We start from the raw sequence: 22131 nt of genomic DNA on the forward strand, positions 1-22131 counted from the left end.
ACAACTTAAAAACGGGTCAATGACTCGCTTAACAATCGGTAAGACTGCATTAACAGGGGCACATACTAAGGCTGTATGTTGTGAAAATGGATGTTGTATGCCATTTATTTAAAAAATTTAATTTTATTTTTAATAAATGCCACAGAAGAGACAAAAGGAACCGTTAATGATACTATGATTCAAAGAGGTGGGCACCCTTAAAACATTGATTTTATTTTTATATAAATGGATAACGTAGATTTAAAAATTTTAATTGATGATTTAGTACTTAATCAAAATTTTCTTATTATTATGAATTAAAATCATATCTCCAAAAATATAATAATAATATAACGGGTGATGATATGGAATATTATTATCCATATTATAAAAATGAAATTTTGAAATATCATAAAAAATAATTTCTGAAATTAAAGACAAAATTAAAAATAATGAATATTCAAAGGGAAAAACTAAATCACAACTTAAACAGTTGAAAGATTTCAAAAATAAAGTATTAACAGAAGAAGATATTGATGAATTATATAAATTATATAATCCTGAGCCGCAAAAACAAAAGGCAAAACACCCAGGTCCTTCAGACCATAAATGATGCACAAGCTTTAATTTATGATTCATTAGTTAAACCATATTCAGCCCGACTTTTAAATGAAGATCAACTTTTGGAATTCATCCTTCAACATAAACTCGAAGCGGGAAAGTATATCAAACCTTTATATACAGCATATTTAAAACAAATGAATAGAATACATCCAGAATTAATGAAGGAAGGAATGAAATCCAAAATCAAAGCAGATAAAATTAAACCACTTGCAACACCAAAACCTCCAACGACAGTACCGCCTCCTCCTTCAGTTAATCCTTCATCATTCACTTTATTATATCCATTTCAAACATTAAAGAAGCAAAAAGATTTTAAAAAGGATTTCAAGATATTAAATAAACCAATTGACAAAAAATTCAACCGTTAAAGGAAAAATTTAGTCGCCCTTCATTTGCTCCATATCCATATTCATACGAAATCGATCATCTGGAATATTCAAAAGGAAACGTTACTTATTTATTTGCCATTAACATTAACACTAGATATTTATATTGCATTCCAGTGAAAGGGAAAACAGAACAGGAAACAAGAAGAGCTATTCAATACTTACTAGATCATGAAAGAGTAGATAATATCAGGGGTGATGGTGATAAAGGATTTCAGGCAGCTATGACTCATTATTTCCCACAAATTAATTTTTTCTTTTCATCCTCTCCATATACGTTTCATAATAAAATAGTTGATGCGGTAATGAGAACTCTTAGAGATGCGTTAGGGGTTAACGGTCAGATATACTGGGATGGAAATCATGACTCCATCATACAACAGTTAGTATATTATTATAATAATACATGGCATAGAACAATAAACATGAAACCGGTGGAAATGAAAAATGATATTTCAAAAGAATGGGAATATATTAGAAAGCAAATGGAAAGGTTGAATGATGTTAAACGTGAACAAATTAATTCGGGGCTCATGAATTTTAAACAAGGGGATAAAAGTTTTGATTCATCTCGATTATGGAAAAACTGATAAATCAATGACAAAAAGAAGACGAAGATTTGACACAATAGCTGAATTTGTTAGATATATTAACGGCAATGCATTAGTTGAAGTTGACAATAAATTAATAGAAATTCCGATTTATTTTATTACTCCATTATATTTAAATAATATTTAATTTTTTTTTTTCGTAAGAAATGAGTGACAACAAAGCAGTCAAGAGTCCAGACGATGAATATAAAAAGAAACTAAACAGAATTAAATCAAAAATATGCTATTACAAAAAGAAGCCGCAATGCGGTGGGGTTGAAAACGATAAAGAGAGGAAAGAAATAATCGAAAAATTAGAAACTTACCGTTCAATCCTTAAACTGAGTGAAGCAAAAATAAAAGAATTTAATAGAATAAATAAATTGATTGGAAGAGATGAATTTAATAAAGATGAATTTTTAAACTCAATCCAAATTTAATTTTTATTCCTCTTCGACAACGTCTCTCTTTCCATCATTACTGCATAACCACATTTTCTCAGTTTTAGTGGTTTGTTATTTTTAGCAAGTTCTCGCATCATTTTTATCGTTTCCTCCCTTGTTATGATTCGTGGTAAATTTTGAGCTTGTGGGGTATCCATTTATATAAAAATAAAATTTTGTTATCAGTTATTTTATCGTTAATATCAAACCAAAGTTGTTGATTAAATTAAAGTTATAACCTTGTTGAGAATAAAGTGGTTTCTTTATCAATTCCTTGAACGCTTCTGAAAGTGAAGATGAAGAAATTCTTGCCACTTGAATTGGTTTAAATTCTGCTTTCATTGCTTCTTTCTGTTCATTGAACACTGGATCGAATAAAGCAACTTTAAAGAATTTCTTAGCTGGAATTTCAGGTCTCAAATTTGCATATTGACCATCAAACTGGTTAGAATATCGTGGTAATCCATCCGGTCCCTCTTGAATAGCATTTAATTCTTCATTGAAATAAGAATATGGATTATGACGGTATGAATTAATTGGACCATTTTCACCTTCTCCGATATGTTGTTTAACAGCTTTTCCATTTTCATCAAATTTCATAGGATAACGTTCATTATATGCTTTACGTTTAGGATAATCAGTTATAGTTAATTTATACCCATTTATGACTTTAATATTACCTTGACCATCAGTAACGAAAACTTCATTTATACCATCAGGTTTTCCATTTGGACCCGTAATGTCTGCTTCGTGTGCTTCCCAATTTGGACCATGACGTTTGGCATATGCTTGAGCTTCTGGTAATGTTAAAACGTTTCTCATTTGTTTAACATCTTTTTGAAGACCAGCAACAATATGAACTAATTCTTTCATTCCATCAGGAACTTTCATAGTTCTATTATATGCACCCTTTTTGTTTGTCCCTTGTTTTAATGGAACCTGTAGAAGATTTGCTATTTCTGTCATGTTTAATTATAAATAAAAAATAAAAATTAATTATAAAAAGTTAATCAAATTTAACACTTCCTTTATTTAAATCAACTATTATTTTTCCATGTTCACCTAATTGCTGATATTGTGTGTAAAGTTCATTAATGCTCATTGGTAAATTCACTTGATAAAGCATAACGTTCAACTGTTGACGACTAAACCCACTGAAAATGAAAAGGGTTGATAGATTTGATTTAATGTTTGTGCTTAATGCTTTGAAGTATTGAACAGCCATAAAGAATGAACACTGAATGTGTCGACATTGAGTTAATAATTGATTAAAATATGATTTCTCATTAGTTATTAGTTTTGATTTCACTGCATCATCTAGAAAAATGAGTGAATGCAAAAATTCTCTATCAAAATTTGAAATAGAAAGTGTTTCAAATAATTCATCTCGTTGTTTATCAATAATTTTATCCTCTAATCCTTGCTTCTTGATTGTATTATATAATTCTTTATACATTAAAAAGTTTTTTAAATAATCTTCTGCTTCTTCTTGTGATAAATAAATAATTGGAATTTTGATTAAATGCTTTAAAGATTCAAATGTATCATCTGAAGGTGAACCTGAACGGTTGATATAAATTAACACATGTGAATAGGGGGAAGTGTTAGCAATAATGATAATTTGTTTTAATATCGTTAATGTTTTACCTTTATTTTGTTTACCAATTGCTGCAGTGATTGAATTTAAGTAACATTCAGAATATGGAATTTTCATTAATTTTTCCTTAGATAGAGCATTTCTATTATCACTCAATGCTTCATTAATCATATCATCTACGTATGTATTATATACTCCCGCTAATTCTTCATAAGGGGTGGATGAATTTAAATCCATTTAATCAAAAATAAATTTATAATTTTAAACATTTCTATTCATCAATATTTCATCATATGAACTTCTATACTGTGGTGGTGTGTACCTGTTGAATGATATTTCAAACCTTCATCCGGTGTCCATGTCCAATATGTAGTCCTAGTAAACCAAACCTGAGGAGGATTTGTCACCTTTGAACAGTAAGTGTCATTTACACCCTGAATGATTGGATAAGCTTTCACTTGTACTGTAACTTGTGAATTGAAAGTTTCTAATCCATCAAAGAATATACCCGCTCCATCACGTTGAACTGGAATAGTGCATAAGAATGAAGTTTGGTCTTTCCATGTTCTAGCTAATGGCGTGCCATTATCATCATTCAGTGGTCTAGTTAATGAGTCCTCATATTCTTCTGTGCATTCATTCACTCCATCTAAATCAGAAGCTTGAAGCATACGTGTAAAGAATATGTCGCCCACTGTGGTCATCGCTTGATCAGGGAAGTTTCTGGAATCTATAGTGACCTGAAGACCTCGAAGCATTGGATTTTCTAAAACTGTTCTTTGCATTGCATTCTTCGGAAATGTTAACACAACATCTGTAACATTATGAAGAGCGTATGAGAAATCTGAGCTGATACCTTCAGGAGTGATGCAACCTCCATTTAGTGAACGAACGTCAATATGTTGAGCTGGAATCATGAATGGATCTTCCTTACTGAATAAACGTGGTATTGCTTTAACTGATTCTTCAATTAAACCGTATCCTGGTGTAATGCATTTATCCTCTAAAACTTCCATCTTTGTGCATGAAATAATAACGTTATCAACTGTTGCGTCAGCAGATGTAGCGGCTAAGCTTGTAATTAATTTGGCAGGAAGTCCGATTTGTTGGAATTTGCGATCATATTTATAAACATGATTCATAATCTTTTCATAATTTTCATCAGTTATCTTTTCATAAACGTAATTTTGTAAATCAGCAACTCTTAACGGGTCAACCTGACAAAATACTAAAGTATCCCTGAAAAACATAATATTTAAGAATGATTTCACCAAATGATTTAGGATAATCATCGAACGCCTGAAATGCTAACAAATCATTTACCGGAATAATCATATCAAAAGTGACATCAACTTCTTCATTTGCGTTCTTGAAAACTTCTGAAGGGTCAATATATTTACCACATACTGAGTTATCATATTTTTTGAACATTATTATATAACGAATGAACAAACTTTTTAAACTTTCCTTTCTGATTTTGGTTTATATATGTTGCAAATGCGAAAGATTCACGGGCGCAATCCATTTGAAGATAACCGGCATACCTCTTTCAGTTTCTACTTCTAATGTTTAAAGCTTTGATTTGATGATTTGTAACCAACGAATAAACGCATGCATTTAAAAGCGGCATCGCATGTGAAAGCTTTTATTTGAAACTAGAGTTTGCTTTAACTTTGCGTTTAAATATATGTGTCACCTAATTGATCACATCATGAGCCGGATTTGTAATTCTTAAATGAGTTTGTTTATCATCAAAATATGGAGCATCAGAGTCATAGCATGAACTTTCAAGTTCTCTATAATATTTCTACCGTCATTCTTTGCGAATATTTCATTTATCTTTTCGAATGAATGAAATACATTTCCATTAATTGGTTTAGTGTTTGGCACCAAATAGTTAGTCGTCATTTATTAATAAATAAAAAATCAAAATTAAAAGATGAAAATGAATTTTTAATTTTAATGAAATAATCAACTATGGCTGCAGGATTCTTTAAAAAATTATGGGATAAAGTAAAAAGAGGAGCGCATAAAGTTTGGGAAACAATGAAGAAAGGAGCAAATTGGATATTTAAGAATAAAGAAGCAATTAGTGACGTTGCTGAATCAATAACGCCAAAAGCTGCCCCAATAAGAGAAATATTAAATAAAGGAGAAAAAGTTTATCAAAGACTTCAACCGATACTAAGATAAAAATAATATTTATTTATTTTTCCACTATTTACCTCCTATTTTATTAAGTATTCCTTCAGCAATTCCACCAATTGCGTTACCTGCTTGTGCTCCCATCGCCGGATTACCTGCTTTAGTACCTAATACTCCACCTATGATAGTTCCTGCCGTTTTCGCTACTGGTGCCAAAAAGTTTGCAACGGGTTTAATAATCTTTTTATGAACCCAACCTGCAGCTTTCTTAATTCCATCCCATAATTTTTTAAAGAATCCTGCCGCCATTTCTGATTTAATATTAATTAAAAAATATATTTCATCACTTATATTCTAATTTTTATTTAATGATAAATGAAACCGATTTTAAAAATAAATGAAACAGAGGAGGAAGAAATAAATGAAAGTGAAAATGTTCAACAAAAAATAAACGTTGTTAAACCAATTACTGAAATAAAAATTTTTTCATCTGTTGAAGAATTTAATGACTATTATGCTAATAATAAAAAATTATTTGAAGAATTGACAACGTGTAAATTGAATAAAATGTTTAAAGTTGATGGATTCAAAATTTCAAAAATAAAAGGGTGGTTAGTTTGAAATCTATTCCTCAATCAAGAATCACCTCATTAATGAAAATAGATGATTTAACAAAAAGAATAGAAATTATTGAAGAGCGAATAAATCAAATTATTGATTTCATAAATCATGACTCGTTGAGCCCGGGTCCTTAAAGCCCATCACTGAGTTCAAGGTTATATTCATCAAATATTTCATTATTAAATGCAACTTCTGCTAGTTTATTTATTTTTTCAATACGATCATTTGAAAGTCTATCGTTTAATTTTTTCTGAAGTTTTTCATTTTCTAGTTCTGAAACTTTATTTGGATGATATGTAAATTCATGAAATTCTTTGGCCTCGGTTTTGATCATTAATTTACAAAGAACTTTTGTGGTTGGAATTCGTTTGAACCATTTATTAGTTATATTCGTTATATATTCAATATCTGGAATTAATTCCCAAATTTTTGCATTTTCAATTAATTTATTATCAAATGCAAAAGCAATGGGTTTAATATTATGTTTACCTTTATAATATAAACTTTCTACATAATCATCGAAATAACATCTACTTGTTTAACATTTTAAGAATTGGTGAGAGCATCCATTAATTGATTGACGGTTACGAATCTTGATCCACTCATTTTCTTACGAATTAAAAAAATAAATTATTCAAAAATGTCAGAAGAAAATATTTAAATAAATTATTTAAATTTTTTTACTCTATTCAAGAATTTTATTTTTGATATAACTCATTGAATTCAAAATTTTTTAAAAAATTGACACCATATATAACCAGTAGAAATTCTGCCAGTAGAAGTTCTACCAGTAGAAACTTTACTAGTAGAAGTTCTGCCAGTATAAACTCTACCAGTAGAAGTTCTGCCAGTAGAAGTTCTGCCAGTATAAACTCTACCAGTAGAAGTTCTGCCAGTATAAACTCTACCAGTAGAAGTTCTGCTAAAGTATTCAATTTTGAGGGAAACAGTAGAAGTTCTGCCAGTATAAACTCTACCAGTAGAAGTTCTGCCAGTAGAAGTTCTGCCAGTATAAACTCTACCAGTAGAAGTTCTGCTAAAGTATTCATAAACACCTTTTTATATCTTATTTACATCTAACATGCACCAATTTATTTTATAACTTTATTAATACTAAATTTTATTTCATACAAAAAGTAAAAATTCATAAGTTATATATTAATTTAATAAATTATATTATCATTTATAATAAAATTTTTCGAAATGCAGATAAATTTTAACATGTTCGAAATGAAACTATTATAAAATATATTCTTTTTATTAATGGTAATATAGGAATTATAGGAATAAAAACTTTTTATAAATTATTCATAAATTTTTAAAATCTGCTATTCGGAAGTATGTTCAAAAATCATTCAATTATGTGAGAATTCTTACGATTACAAAAAAAGTCACACAACCCGCATCATATACTACTCGGAAGCGGATGAGTCAATATCATGTTTTTCCTAGAGATTTAATCACGATATAGTGAGTAATACAAATTTATAATGAAATTTGTCCGAATACTGTATATTTTCGCGAAATGAAATGCGAGAATGGATTTAGATATGATATTTTTATGAGAAACTTAATATACATCGGATGGAGATCAAAAGACTATGATATCAATGTTCATCCAAACAAAAATGAATTCTTCAAAAAGGTATGGAAACTCTTAACCTTAAATTTTTTTGGACACCAATGAAGTGTCCTGATAGACATATTGAACGCAAACGGGAAATATATTTATCACTTCAGAAACTATCATCTAGCTATGGTTTTGAATATAGGTTCTATGCAGTAAGAGAATAGGTCTCAGATTTGTAGGAATCAATATGGACTTATTTATTATAAAACACATGACAATTGGTATCATTTACTCATAAAATTCAGTAAACAGAGCAAAATATGATTAGAATATAAAAAAATTTTTAATGATAAAAGAAATTACAAACATAGTATAAAAAGATTAGAAAAACATTCATATATGTATAGTTAAGAATTCTTTGTTTCTTCTTTTTCCTGAACGACAGGTTTATTAGAAGATCTCAAATTTTGTTTACGGATTCCTTGGTAAATATAGCTAAGAAGCTGTGAAATGACTGATAGTACCCAAACAATCCATCCAAATGAATAAATAAATGTATTTTCTTGAGATTTATCGAGAGAATCCGCAAGTTCATTAAGAGCAGTCAGTTTTTGTGATACAACTTGAGCAGTTTGGTTTAGTATTTGTGATTTAATCATAACTTCTTCCATTTTATTATGAATTGTATTAATTTGCTCTTCTGCAGAAGCTGTAGTGTTTTCTAAGTCTTCAATTCGATCACTCGTACTATTAATGCCTAAAGTTGTTTGTAAACGAGCAGCATTGTATTCATTTATTGGCAAATTAATTTCCAGCCTTTGTCTTAAAGGCTGGGAAATGAGAGGTACAAATGTGGAAGGATCATCATTAATTGTAAACTCAATACTGGTGAGAGAATCGCTTTTCTTTACTGGTTCAAATTCAGGAACTTCTTTTCTATCGTTGCGCTTAAAATCATGGAAAATAATAGAACTTTTTACCATAGTACCTGATGAACCAGATGATTTATCGACTTGGCTTCCTGACTTATGATCATTTCCTGAATTTGGACCTGATTGACTGGAAGTATCGTTTTCTTTTGATTTAAAACTTCTATTTGATAAATACATACTCGTTCTTGTTTCTTTATCTGCACTTGTTAATTGATTATCATGTGAAGAAAATCTTCCTCGAGAATTTAAGTTCGCAGATGAGAAATCTTTTTCGTTTGCACTAGAATTTGATGCATCCAGCATATCATCATTATCGAATTTTTTCTTTTTTGGGATCCTTGCAAAAGATCCGAATATTTTGCCCGACATCATTTTCTTAAAATGAACAATTAACATGCTAAAACTAATAACACAGCTTTAAAAATGACATTCTGTAAACATAATCAATGATAATGTACAATTTAAATTTTTCAATTTACGATTTACACCTATTTCCTTAAAAACACATTAGATTTCGTTTGCTTTATTATGGGCTACCTGTTTCCATCCCAATAGCAGCATTTGCAATTCAAAATAAATTTTCCAAAAAGGTAACTAAACTCCTTTCGCCGATCCGATTTGCTCCATATTTAAAATATAGCTTGCATATGTAGAAGAAAAGCTAATTTTGAAGTACGCCCCAAATCCACCAACAGGATTTCGAGCTACTAAAAAGGTACTTTTAAATGTGATTTTTTTTATAAAAAATTAAATTTATTTTAAGATCAGACTAAAAACTAATTTTATGGAAAATCTATATCGACAAATTTATTACTTATTGGGTATATAGATTTTTTGATTATGGCGATTATGTCTGATATGCTTCCAATAAGCCAAAACACATTTCATACTGATTTCTATAAAAGGTATCTTTATTATAGAAGTGTAAGCTATATCTGTTTGTTTTTTTATTATAACAAATTCAAAATTCTCTTATAAGGACTAGATGAAATCTGTATTATTAAATCATTAGCTAAATGAAGGTTCAAATAGAAAGTAAATATCAATTTATATGATACTGAAACCAAATAGTTCTTTTAATAAAAGATAACACGCTGAAAATTATTGAGTATTTGCAAATCTCAAAAATCTATTGGTGAATTTGGCTCAACTTTTAAAATTATAACATCCATATCAAATCATAAAAGCAGACAAAAATTAAAGCCAAACCTATCGGCCAATTTTTTTTGATATTTTGATTTTTGAGGTATACTTTTAAAAGTGGATTTAAAGCACTGATGAAAAAACATTAACTTCTGTCGTTATGATTATTGATTTAGACAATAATGATTTTAATCTTTGATTATCAAAACACTAAAGTCATCTTTTTAACATTTGCTTGGTAGCATTAACTCAAGTCTAAAGTACTATTTTATGTGGCACTCTTAGAATTTTTGTATTCATTGTACACGCTGAAATAGTACCATTAAAGTTATGGCGGACTTTCAAAAAATAGTTTGGTCACCTTTTTTTCCAAAAATTAATCTAAAATTTTTCAAATTGTTTTTGAATATTTTTCATTTATGGATACCACAAAGCCAAATTTTCCTTTCCGGTAGGCTTGTTTCCTATTCAATTTTCGATATTTTGTAAAGTCCTTTGTCTAAAAATTGAGAGGAAAAATGATTTTTCTGAAGAAAAAATGTCGACTAAAAGAGTCAACTTTCGACCATTTGAGGCCGATACTGACTCTAGTCCTCTAGAACCGGAAGAGAAAGAGCCGATGGTTCTAAACAGTGAGGAATACAAAATAGAGCATCTTTGTAATCCAAATAACGACATATTTTCAAAACTAGAGCCTGAGCTTCCAGGTGAAGCGGAAAATAGTTCTCCGATGCGTTCTTTAACGATTGCACCGAAATTATCGAAATCAATGCCTATGCTTCAATATAAAAAACTTCATCTTAATAAAAACTTCTTAAGCATTACAGAGAGTACATTTCCGGATGCTTATCCAGAATGCCATTACGATATTGATTCACATCAAACTCAAGTCGAATTAATTTGTAAAATTCCTTCTTTCGTAAACAATGACAAAAGTTTGATGATTGCCATTAAGGAGCTTCTAGAAAACATCCCGTACAACGAAACAAATGTTATTGAGATCGTTCAGAAAGCTTATACTGAATCTGACCCTTTATTACTTGTTTATAACAGAGATATCCTTATCCAATTATATCTAGACTATATAGATGACTTGGAGATCTCGGATCTTCTCATCCAACCCTTAACAAAGCTATTATTATTCACATCTCATTTCATTTCAACAAAATTTTGTGTGCGCGATGTTGGATATCTCGCTTTACACGCTTCCGATAACGTTTCAACCCAATACAGAGAGTTTTTCGTCGAATTAAGCGAAACGTTAAGTTGTGACTTTATTGATGAAGGATTGCAGAGTATATTAATAGAAACGCTTAAGGTTTACCATGATAAGAATGTTTTAGATGTTCGCTGGGCTCTGATGAATTTGGAAAAAACTCAAATTATTTCATCAGATATGAATGAACCATCATATACATTTACGTTAATGAAACCTCAGTATGATATGCAACCAATTGTTGAGAACACAATTCCCGACCAAAAGAAAATTTTGAAAATTATTTACGAATCTGCAGGAAAAGCAGAAACAGTACTCAGATCCGTAGAGAACCATGAGATTGTTGCAAGCTGGGTTACTTATTTCCAAACAACTCATATGCTTTACAAACAATTATTTTTAGATTACTCGCCAGCAAAAATTACTCAAGCAGGATCGTTATTTGGCAAATCATTGTCAGCATTAACCAAGTTTGGCCCGATTTCCGGCAAATTACATCCAGATTTACCAGATCTTGTATCAAACATCGTTTTGAACGTTTCTATCATCGACGAATACATCGCTCATAACAGAACAGGCTTTATACTACTTACAAACTTGATGAACGCTCTCTCAAGTTCGATTACAAAATTACATGAGTATCATATGACGATACAAGACCCTTCTGAAGCCGGAATGTGTTCTATTCTATTCTGGAACTTAGTAAAAATCAGGTCATACCTCAATCATCCCCAAATTACCAAACAAAAAATTCATTCCATCGGACCATTCTTTATTTTGTTCGCGCAAGGGGCTTCCAGTTATTTGGCATCAATATGCGAGGTCACAGCCTTCGAGTTGTCCAATGTAAATGCTTCTCTCAACACTGTTCAGCTCGCATTTATCGAAGCAGACAGTTCCCTCCATAATTTGTCAAGCGCTTGTATCCGAGCTGAAAGGAGATTCAAAGATACACCTCAGAGAGCGTTTGCAAGACAATGGTCGACATATGCGAATAATCTTGCCAGTTGCATCAGATCTCTCTTCTCAGAACCATCGGTAGAGAAGTGTATATCACAACTGACAGACGTTATATCGATATTAAGCCAATTAAAGGCAAAAGCTAATATTCTTGCTATCGAAAACGAATACAACACTACAACTGAAGCTATTAACCATCTAAATTCAGTACTGCATACAGTTCGGTAGCTCAATTTTATATATTTTATATATGTTTTTTTGATGTTTTTGTTTTATTTTTATTTAAATAGAGATTAAACTGTTCTTTATTATATTGTTATATTTTGGAAAAGATGTTTATTTAATTAATATTCCGGTCAAAAGATCTTTTCAAGCTTAATTGATAGATTACTCGACCAAGATACCATAATTTCCGTATTACTAGGAATATCAAGGATTATTTGGAACTTTGCTCGAACCAAACAGAAGCTTTACAAGAATTCCGGATTGAAACTAAACATATAAAGCCTTGATAGCCTTGAAATGTATATTAATTTTACTAATTATAAGCATTATATTATATGCTAATGGACTTTTTGCAATCATCCCTATTAAACATGTATATATTTCTCCAAAGTTCTTTCAATTACATGGAAAGAGAGAAATTGATGATAACTCATAAATAAAATAACTTTATATACCAAATATATTTAGTTAAATTGTTTACATACAACAATATATCAATTTAAAAAAAAATCTCTATTACTGAGCATCATAAAAGGCATTCTTGAATTCGGCCATTTGAAGGTCTTTGAATGCGATGATTTCATCTGATTTTACATCAAATTTGTTTTCATTTCCGACAAATTTAATGATTGTTTCATTGTAACGAGGATAAATCTGTTCATTTTGTGGTCCATCAAAATAACAATTAGAAATCGTCAAAATTCCGTCAACATTTTCGACAGAAATTCCATGTGCAGATTTTTCGCAACGATTCTGGATGAAAACGCTATTTGCAACTGAAGCTCTATGTTTAATATGGAAAAACGTCATTCCGGCACCTCTAGAGACACATGAATTATTAATTGCAACAACTTGGCTGAAAAACTTGTGCGTCGGGTACCAAGCATAGTCCATGTAACCGGAAGCAACTAATGCATTGTTCTTGTGGAAAAATAATCTCTTAAGTTTTCCACCTCCGTGGTCAATTCGAAGGCCACCAGTCCATTTCGTGGCCACATTACTTGTAACGTTTATATCTGTAAATTCTGTTGTGTTTTGTTCGTTCATTGAATCGTAATGCATTCCTGCTGCATATTCTGCCCTGTTATCGGCAATACAAAGTCGGGTAAAGTTGCATTCCCAAGATCTCAAGATATGGGCACCACCTCCCATTTGGGCTGAGCATTTTTCAAATAATAAATCTTGGGCAGAGAAGTTTGCGCGGTTAGACTCGAGACCACCGCCAAGATCATTTGTTTTGCAATTAAGAAATTTAACTCTACTGATGAAATATGTCGCTTCATACCATGTTTGACGATCTTTGTAAATTTTATCATTAATGCCAAAAGCGTAATTGATTCTAATAGCACCACCAAGAATGTTACTGAATTCAGAGTCTGCTATATAGTTTTTTGCATTAGATGAAGATGAAAATATTGAATTCGTGATTTTATTGAAATGTGAATCTGTGACATGAAGTTTTGACCTCTTTGTATTAATATCGCTTCTTAAAAATTGACCGTCAAGATGTAGATTAGCCAATAAAATGTTAGAAAATGCTAAATTCATTTGTCAATTTTCTTCAGAAAAAAAAATGAAACCTTTAAAACTCAAGAATCTATGTGAAATGAAAGTTGGAACTTTAAGGGATGCATCAAGTTTAATAAAGTCCGGCGAATCTCTTGTTTACTCATTCCAATACCCACAAGCATTGTATTTAGGTTACATACCAAAAGAAGCAGTTGTAATATGGAGATATCCAAAAACGGAAAATCTTTATATACAAAAATGTGGCTGGACTTACTTCACTTGGTCTCATGCAACAGAATTAGTAATTTTGACAGGACTTGTTTCCCATGTTTATGAAATTGGTTCACTCAAAGTCCGACTAACCTTTTACATATACGATCCAATGAAATTTGCTTCATCATTACGCGCATCTGAATTAGATGAAAAATTTACTGAATATTTGGAAGCGATGTTTAAAGATAAAGGAAATGACGACTTCTCTGATCTTCAAAATATGCATTATATTTCGATAAAATTCATGGATATGAATCGTCAATTCCAAAAATTCGGAGTTGCAGTTACTGCAATAGATCCACCAGGATATAATGGATTTTAATGTTATTTTTTTGTATTCATAAAAATTAATATTTTTATAAGAAATGATTTAAAGTTTTTACTCAAAATAGCTTTCATTATTCTTAATTTACATTCATTAGATATAATTCTTGATAGTATCTAAATTAGATTCGATAAATATTGTTGATTATGGGCGATATTTACTCCAAATATGCACTTTGATTAGCAAGATATTCGGCTATTCTTTATTATTGCAATCTACAGCATCGTGATGTATTAATCTTTTGTTTATTTTTTACATTGATTTTTGAGTCATGTGAAACAAGAAATTCAATAATTTCTTTACTTTCATTACTAGTTGCAATATTAAGGGCCGTTCTCCCTTTGTTATCCTTTTCATTTACATTTGCACCATGTGAAACAAGAAGTTCGACTATCTCTTTATCATCGCCAATTGCTGCATAATGTAGAGCTGTTCTTCCTTCGTTGTCTTTTTCATTTACATTTGCACCATTTGAAAGAAGAAGTTCGACATTTTCTTTATCATTGTCAATTACTGCATAATGTAGAGCTGTTCTTCCTTCGTTGTCTTTTTCATTGACATTCGCGCAATGAGAAACAAGAAATTCCACAATGAACCTGTAAATGAAAAGTGCTCCATCTGCATCGTCTTCATCTTTAAATGCATTATGAAAATATAAATAATTAAACTTCTCTTCAATGTCTTGATATGTGGCAATGTGAAGCGCTGTTCTTCCTTTTTTATCTTTTTCATTTACATTTGCATCATATGATAAGAGAAGTTCGATTATTGTTTGATTATTTTCAATTGTCGCAATGTGAAGTGATGTTCTTCCTTCGTTGTCTTTTTCATTTACATTTGCACCATTTGAAAGAAGAAGTTCGACATTTTCTTTATCATTGTCAATTACTGCATAATGTAGAGCTGTTCTTCCTTCGTTGTCTTTTTCATTGACATTCGCGCAATGAGAAACAAGAAATTCCACAATGAACCTGTAAATGAAAAGTGCTCCATCTGCATCGTCTTCATCTTTAAATGCATTATGAAAATATAAATAATTAAACTTCTCTTCAATGTCTTGATATGTGGCAATGTGAAGCGCTGTTCTTCCTTTTTTATCTTTTTCATTTACATTTGCATCATATGATAAGAGAAGTTCGATTATTGTTTGATTATTTTCAATTGTCGCAATGTGAAGTGATGTTCTTCCTTCGTTATCTTTTTCATTTACATTTGCTCCATGTGAAAGAAGAAGTTCAATTATTTCTTTGTATCCTGAATCAAGTAAAAAATGGAGAACACTATTGATATGAGATATTGCAATGTGAAGCGATGTTCTTCCTTCGTTATCTTTTTCATTTACATTTGCTCCATGTGAAAGAAGAAGTTCAATTATTTCTTTGTATCCTGAATCAAGTGAAAAAAGGAGAGCATTATTGATATGAGATATTGCAATGTGAAGCGATGTTCTTCCTTCGTTATCTTTTTCATTTACATTTGCTCCATGTGAAAGAAGAAGTTCAATTATTTCTTTGTATCCTGAATCAAGTAAAAAATGGAGAACACTATTGATATGAGATGTGGCAATGTGAAGCGATGTTCTTCCTTTTTTATCTTTTTCATTTACATTTGCATCATATGATAAGAGAAGTTCGATTATTGTTTGATTATTTTCAATTGTCGCAATGGGAAGTGATGTTCTTCCTTCGTTATCTTTTTCATTTACATTTGCGCCATGTGAAAGAAGAAGTTCAACTATTGTTTCATCTTCATGATCGGTAGCAATATGAAGAGGGGTTGTTTCGTCTCTATCTTTTTCATTTATATTCGCACCATGTGAAAGAAGAAATTCAATTATTTCTTTGTATCCTGAATCAACTGAAAAATGGAGAGCTGTTCTCCCATATTCATCATTTGCGTTGATATTTGCACCAAGTGAAAGAAAATATTCACAAAGAGATAGATTATTGAAAACAGTTGAATGGATAAAGCATTTGTTGATATCATTAGTTTGATCATAATAAACTAATAATGCATCAAGATTATTATAAGTTCCACAGCAATCTAAATCAATATCTATATTGTATTCATTCATCAAAAATGTAACAAAATCAATGTTATGTGAAATAATTGCATATTCCATGCACTTCTCATTAGGCGTTTGTTGTTTCAAACATTCACTAATGATCTCTTGATTTCCTCCTAAAAATGATAATTCAAGACACTTTCCGTGATTTCTGAGTGAAATTTAGTCAATAATAACTTGAAACAATCAACTGAGCCGTGATAACAACATAATTCGAGTAATGTATAAAATTCTAATGATTGTCCATTCGATGGATATAACACATTAAAGAGTTCTTGGATTTCATTAAAGTCTTCTTGTTCTGTGAATGTGATGATTTTTTCGAGGTCATTGTACATAATAGCTCTGTAAATTGTATTCTCTGAATGAATGTCGAGATTTTCGATTTTTTCGAATTTGAAATCGGTTGATTCGCATAAATATGTTCCATATTCTTTATGAAATAGGTATCGAGAAATGTCTGGAATATATGTGACAACTTTGATTTGATATTCATCAACAAAAAATTTTGCAAGTCTCAAGTATGACTTTGTGTAGCGGTTATTATACGGAATAATATTAAAAATGTCTCGTATAACATCTTGTGCGTGACGTTTCTTAGAATCAATCAAATTTGTTTTGAGTGTTTTGTAAATCGAGGTTAATTCTTCATCATTATCGGCTTTTAATTGATACAATGCAATGTATGGATCGATATAACTTTTATATGTATCTCTCAGTTCACTGTATTTCTTTTGATCAGTGACTTGACCGGACATTAAAAAATTTTCAAAGTCGTAACTGTACAACTCAGTAACACAAACAAATATAAAGCTAATCATAAAACAAAGTATTGATATTCAATCTTCAGCCACTAACTATGGCAGTAAAGCTGAAATGCTCAAAAATATGAATAATCTTTTAGGATAAAATGCATAGATACAAAATGACTTATTGAACCTTATGAAGTCTAATGGAGTTTGATTTTCAATTCAGAGAAAAAAATTGCGAATTTATCAATAAGCATAAAATAAGAGATTTGGATCAGAGTTTTGCCCATTCAAATCTTAAACATATGTTAGCATTCAATTATTTTCCTCTTATAAGGTTCCAAAAATTGAGTTAAAAGCACATGATTAATCCAAAGTTTTGGAAAATTATAGTGAGAGTGCAAGGGCAAGGGATAGATTGTGAGAACTACATAACCCTTGCCTTTTCACTCTCACTGTAAATCTGAGAAATTAAATAATAAGCGATATAATTTTCCCCATTTATATGATAAATAGGAGGCTAAGAAGTGCTGGTTATATATCAGAGCCTCATAGCCTCCTATTCTTCTTATAAATTAATGTCACTTTTCTTCATTCAATGGCAGAAGAACAAGAAAATCTTTCTGCTAATATAGATTCTGTTAATGATTCAGATCATAATGAAGAAGAGCAGTTAACAGATGAACAAAATGATGAAAATCAAGAGCAAAATAACGAAAAAGAAATATCAACTGAAGAAGAAAAACAAAATGATGAGTTAGCTGAAAATCAGACTGTTCCAGAAGGACCACCAGAGTTAGTTTCAACAGAAGTTCAAACAGATTCAATCGTAATTGATTGCTCTACAATCACATTAGCTCCAGTTCCTCCACGACCATTTTTGATTGACGCACTAATTGCTATTCATGTATTTTTAATACTAGCCTTTGTATTGAAACTCAATGGTCTGAGTGTAAATGCAGCCATTAATTCGTTATTTAGCCCAGGAGGCGCATAGAAATCAATATGACTGAAATATATTTAGAATGTTTGTTTAATTGCTCACTTATTTACTGATTTTTCAAAAAAAAATTGTATTTTTCGATTAGTTGACGAGAAATTACTTCATATGTTCATTTGTTTGTCGTTTTTCGAATCAATGTAAAATATATTATATTATTTCAATAATTAAATTAATATTTATAGAGGCAAGTCTGATTGAAGAAGAAATTCTTCAAAGACTCTCTCAAGCAGTCTCAAATGTCTTTATTCCTCATCTGGGGTGCAATATCTCAACAAATACTTCGGATAAGAAACAATTACTTCAATCACCAAAAACATAAAATATTATGATATTTTTCATATTTCATTTATCTTATAAGATAACATATGAATAATTTTTTGCGTTTTTGTCAATGTCGACATCCTTGGCAACACATAACAGAATTCTCATTTATTAATGTGTTGCTAAGACTATTTATTTAGGTTTAAGCTATAGTTTTGGCTTCAAGAAACCTATGTGATACTTTAGAAATTTCAATGACTGACAAGAAAATTTACCACAAACAAATGTAATATCATGCATCAATATGATTTCAAAATATTTAAAATGACTTTAAATGTAAATCGGTCATAGTGTAATGGTTATCATGTAAGATTGTCGTTCTTTTGATCCGGGTTCGATTCCCGGTGACCGAGCTTTTTTTGGTTGAGATTAGATTGAAATGGTATTTCTTTTTATGCTTGAAACTTTGAAGATATATATTATTGCAGATTCTCTTTCTATGTTTCATAAAATTATTATAGCTCAGGAAAATTAATTTTGTTTTCTAATAAAGAAGGTATTTCTGGAAAACAATATCTCATTTGAATAGAATCCAATGAATTTAATTCCTTATTAGAAATCCATAACAAAAAGAATCAATTATATTCAAAAATACTCAATCAAAATAACAATTTAATGAATGCTCTGATAAACAAAACAAAGCAATATATCGATATACTAAGCAGCATATTGCTAGTACATATAATACAATAATAACAGAGATAACTGATTTGCTGAATGAATTTAACACAATTGGTCTATAATTTCCATCTTGTTCAACTATAAATAGTTCTATTGTCATAGGATCGAAGTTTTCCAGTCGATCAGTAGATGCAGGAGAAATTTGCAAATAAAATTTCTTTGTTGAAGGGATAATGTTAGAAATGTACTTATTTCCAACGTTTCTGATCCATTTTCTTGTTAAAATGGCCTTGCTTTCCGGAGAAAGAATGGTTGCAGCTGTAGATGTAGAATATCCATCGTAAAATATTCTTTCTAGCTGTAGAGCGTATTCAATATTCAAATCAGAGTCTTTTGTTGAGAACACGGTTCCATTCTTTGGGCGAATTATGCCTGGAGTCAAAAAAATTCTGTAATTCAACGAAACATTTGACGAATAAATGCATTTTGGATCCATCGAATCAACAATTAGTATCATTTCGAGTTGATCTTTGAATACGCTAGGTACATATGGCATTTCTATTTTCGTGAAATCAGAATTAAATTTTGCATCGATGAAAATTCTGTCATCACCATTTAATGATGATAGCCATATAGAGTAGTACGCTTTCTTAGCATCTTCACTCACTTCAACATCTATACTTGCTTTTTCTCCTGCAATTAAAGTGACTTTTTCTTCTTTAAATGTCACTTTTGATCGATTTGATTCGAATGGAGAGCTACATTTTCTTTGGCTGATCAAAGCCAAGTTAGGACTTATTTTGTTATAGAAGAACTTTAGTCATATATTCTCTATTGTTCCATGGTAAGCATCATCCGCTATTCTAAAAGAAACAGTCCATTTTCCTTTCGGATTTTCTCCTAAAAATTTATAACTCAATAATTCAACAGATCTTATTTTCGATGTTGTGTCGGCTTCTGTTATAAGTTTCACTTCGCACCTTGTTCCTTTGGGACTAATGATATGTGGATTCAATGATCCAAATGAAAGCTTCTTCGATTTGAAGAATAAACTAACACATAAAACTGATTTAGCTTCTTCTTCAGTAAAATCAAAAGTGACATTGTATTCTTTGTCTGGCATAATTAAATTGAGGGTCTTCTCAATCTTATATTCATAAAAATCTCCGGTTGAAGTCCAATTTAATGCAATATCAACGGCTCGACCGAGATTTAATCTTCCGAAACCCAATCTTCTATGGTAATTGAGATTTATGGCGTTTACATCCCAATTCATTAAGTTTGGATATACTTTATCCGCTGAAAATGCAGTTACATAAAAAAGATCAGATAAAGTTAAACTAGGATTAGCTTCCAGTAATACGGCAAGTCCACCAGCAAATATGGCTGCACTGGCATTGGCTGTTGTAAAGTTTTTGTTGATTGAATTTGATGATGAAGGTGATGCAGTGTAAATTGGCGCATTTCCGGCAACAGGAGCAGCCATAAAGACACTGGATCATTCAGAAGATTGATATAAAGGAAGTCCTCGGTTAGAAACTGCTCCAATTGTGAAAATTAAAGGCCATCCTCCTGGAGGACTCAAAACTGGATCAGATGCTGTTCTGTATCCTGTAGGAATGACTATGGGATGTGGCCAGTTCCCTTCAGATGGATTGTATAAGCAGTCATCAGCTATTTTATGTGGTAATACTTCTGGTTCAACGTAACGAACATATCCTTTTGGATATTCTAAGTATAGATACTGAAGTATTGATATGTTCCATTCAGTACTTCGATGGCAGATCACTGTTTGTAAGTGTTCTGCTTTTTTGGAATAATTTGTAAAAAAATATGACGCAACATTTGCACCAGGAGCAACTCCTTCAAATTTTGTACCTCTTTTCCCTGCAGCTAACGCTAAAGATGCAGTGGCAATTTTATTTGATGAATTTGTAGTTAGCATGATCTCATTTGTATAAATATTAATAAATTGATTCTCAATTGCTCCGTCACTATATGCTTCATGGTTGAAAAGTGCACTATCAGACATTACTGCGATTGTGATTCCTTTTCCTGTGTATTTTTCATAATATGAATGTCCGGACCAGTTAATATCTTCATCTTCTAGGCCACCATATTCATCATTTCCTGAATTCTTAAGCCACCAAGCAATGAATATGAAAAACATCACAAATATGAAAGCTTTCAAAAAAAAATCTTGATTAAATTTAATAGTATAAATAACATATTTCAAACCAATGTAATAAACAGAAATTCATCAAAAGTGACAGCTCTCAATTTTTTGACATTTGTAAATTCTAAATTGAATGAGAAAAATGAAATAATACTAAGCATAATACAATATTCTAGATTTAATTATAATTAGAAAAAAGTTGGTTTTGAGAGTACTTTTCATAGGCATATAGAATGAAATCTTCTGAAAAATAATATCACATAAACTCATATTATTTTCTAATATATAACTATTTTATATAAAAATCAAATTCAATGATCTTAAAAGCGAAGGATAAACCTCAAAATTTACGAATATAATGAGTGTGAATATAATGCTTATCTATCATAAAACCATATGAAATATCAATTTTTGCTTTACGCCTAATTTTTGACGACAATTAGCAAAAAATGTTAAATGTTAACACTCAGTCCATTTGAATATGAAAAATAAAATTGACTTTGATTGATATTTTGAAATTTAAATTATTTATCAAAATTAAAATTTAACTTGAAATTTATAATTATTTAGTCATATTTTGCATAATTCTAAGTAGATTTTGTAAAAAATCAAGAAAGAAAAATTTTAACGTGCTTCATTTTTTCTTTTTTATAATAAT

At 30.5% G+C, this 22131-nt stretch overlaps 14 protein-coding genes and 1 non-coding gene across 15 annotated transcripts, besides 4 other annotated features; 6 read left to right on the top strand and 9 right to left on the bottom strand.

The window, feature by feature from the left end:
• Positions 1–4458: part of a mobile genetic element that runs on past the window's edge.
• On the top strand, positions 1747–2019 carry TVAGG3_1036050 (uncharacterized protein; the record flags this gene model as incomplete). The annotated part of the gene is made up of 1 exon (XM_051255338.1): positions 1747–2019. The coding sequence occupies one exon, from the start codon at positions 1747–1749 to the stop codon at positions 2017–2019; it is 273 nt and encodes a 90-aa protein (XP_051080912.1).
• Positions 2703–2988, bottom strand: TVAGG3_1036060 (uncharacterized protein; the record flags this gene model as incomplete). The annotated part of the gene is made up of 1 exon (XM_051255339.1): positions 2703–2988. A coding segment is annotated over one exon (286 nt), but the record flags the coding sequence as incomplete, so codon positions are not given.
• TVAGG3_1036070 (uncharacterized protein) lies at positions 3029–3856 on the bottom strand (the record flags this gene model as incomplete). Its single annotated transcript, XM_001322969.2, has 1 exon — positions 3029–3856. One exon carries the CDS (start codon positions 3854–3856, stop codon positions 3029–3031), a length of 828 nt encoding a protein of 275 aa, XP_001323004.2.
• Positions 4459–5596: 1138 nt separating the features above from the next.
• TVAGG3_1036080 (uncharacterized protein) lies at positions 5597–5812 on the top strand (the record flags this gene model as incomplete). The annotated part of the gene is made up of 1 exon (XM_051255340.1): positions 5597–5812. One exon carries the CDS (start codon positions 5597–5599, stop codon positions 5810–5812), a length of 216 nt encoding a protein of 71 aa, XP_051080914.1.
• A 1271-nt stretch (positions 5813–7083) lies between these two features.
• On the bottom strand, positions 7084–7455 carry TVAGG3_1036090 (uncharacterized protein; the record flags this gene model as incomplete). Its single annotated transcript, XM_001580332.1, has 1 exon — positions 7084–7434. One exon carries the CDS (start codon positions 7432–7434, stop codon positions 7084–7086), a length of 351 nt encoding a protein of 116 aa, XP_001580382.1.
• An 833-nt stretch (positions 7456–8288) lies between these two features.
• TVAGG3_1036100 (uncharacterized protein) lies at positions 8289–9256 on the bottom strand (the record flags this gene model as incomplete). The annotated part of the gene is made up of 1 exon (XM_001580331.1): positions 8363–9256. One exon carries the CDS (start codon positions 9254–9256, stop codon positions 8363–8365), a length of 894 nt encoding a protein of 297 aa, XP_001580381.1.
• Positions 9257–9473: 217 nt separating this feature from the next.
• Positions 9474–10395: a mobile genetic element.
• Positions 10396–10568: 173 nt separating this feature from the next.
• TVAGG3_1036120 (uncharacterized protein) lies at positions 10569–12466 on the top strand (the record flags this gene model as incomplete). The annotated part of the gene is made up of 1 exon (XM_001580330.1): positions 10569–12434. One exon carries the CDS (start codon positions 10569–10571, stop codon positions 12432–12434), a length of 1866 nt encoding a protein of 621 aa, XP_001580380.1.
• Positions 12467–12947: 481 nt separating this feature from the next.
• On the bottom strand, positions 12948–13979 carry TVAGG3_1036130 (pectin lyase-like family; the record flags this gene model as incomplete). Its single annotated transcript, XM_001580329.1, has 1 exon — positions 12948–13979. The coding sequence occupies one exon, from the start codon at positions 13977–13979 to the stop codon at positions 12948–12950; it is 1032 nt and encodes a 343-aa protein (XP_001580379.1).
• A 25-nt stretch (positions 13980–14004) lies between these two features.
• TVAGG3_1036140 (uncharacterized protein) lies at positions 14005–14535 on the top strand (the record flags this gene model as incomplete). Its single annotated transcript, XM_001580328.1, has 1 exon — positions 14005–14535. One exon carries the CDS (start codon positions 14005–14007, stop codon positions 14533–14535), a length of 531 nt encoding a protein of 176 aa, XP_001580378.1.
• A 57-nt stretch (positions 14536–14592) lies between these two features.
• On the bottom strand, positions 14593–16660 carry TVAGG3_1036150 (cyclin-dependent kinase inhibitor 2C-related family; the record flags this gene model as incomplete). The annotated part of the gene is made up of 1 exon (XM_001580327.1): positions 14744–16660. The coding sequence occupies one exon, from the start codon at positions 16658–16660 to the stop codon at positions 14744–14746; it is 1917 nt and encodes a 638-aa protein (XP_001580377.1).
• Positions 16661–16719: 59 nt separating this feature from the next.
• TVAGG3_1036160 (spectrin binding) lies at positions 16720–17361 on the bottom strand (the record flags this gene model as incomplete). Its single annotated transcript, XM_001580326.1, has 1 exon — positions 16720–17361. The coding sequence occupies one exon, from the start codon at positions 17359–17361 to the stop codon at positions 16720–16722; it is 642 nt and encodes a 213-aa protein (XP_001580376.1).
• Positions 17362–17676: 315 nt separating this feature from the next.
• Positions 17677–17758: a mobile genetic element.
• Positions 17759–17936: 178 nt separating this feature from the next.
• On the top strand, positions 17937–18492 carry TVAGG3_1036180 (uncharacterized protein; the record flags this gene model as incomplete). The annotated part of the gene is made up of 1 exon (XM_001580325.2): positions 17951–18349. One exon carries the CDS (start codon positions 17951–17953, stop codon positions 18347–18349), a length of 399 nt encoding a protein of 132 aa, XP_001580375.1.
• A 465-nt stretch (positions 18493–18957) lies between these two features.
• TVAGG3_1036190 lies at positions 18958–19029 on the top strand. The gene has a single exon. It is a non-coding gene; the product is annotated as a tRNA-Asp (tRNA).
• Positions 19030–19271: 242 nt separating this feature from the next.
• On the bottom strand, positions 19272–19853 carry TVAGG3_1036200 (serine-type endopeptidase protein; the record flags this gene model as incomplete). Its single annotated transcript, XM_001580324.1, has 1 exon — positions 19272–19853. The coding sequence occupies one exon, from the start codon at positions 19851–19853 to the stop codon at positions 19272–19274; it is 582 nt and encodes a 193-aa protein (XP_001580374.1).
• A 264-nt stretch (positions 19854–20117) lies between these two features.
• Positions 20118–20783, bottom strand: TVAGG3_1036210 (islet amyloid polypeptide processing; the record flags this gene model as incomplete). The annotated part of the gene is made up of 1 exon (XM_001580323.2): positions 20118–20783. One exon carries the CDS (start codon positions 20781–20783, stop codon positions 20118–20120), a length of 666 nt encoding a protein of 221 aa, XP_001580373.1.
• A 757-nt stretch (positions 20784–21540) lies between these two features.
• Positions 21541–21577: a mobile genetic element.
• Positions 21578–22131: the final 554 nt, after the last annotated feature.

This window comes from Trichomonas vaginalis, chromosome I, assembly GCF_026262505.1.
Source record: "Trichomonas vaginalis G3 chromosome I, whole genome shotgun sequence".
NCBI lineage: Eukaryota > Parabasalia > Trichomonadida > Trichomonadidae > Trichomonas > Trichomonas vaginalis.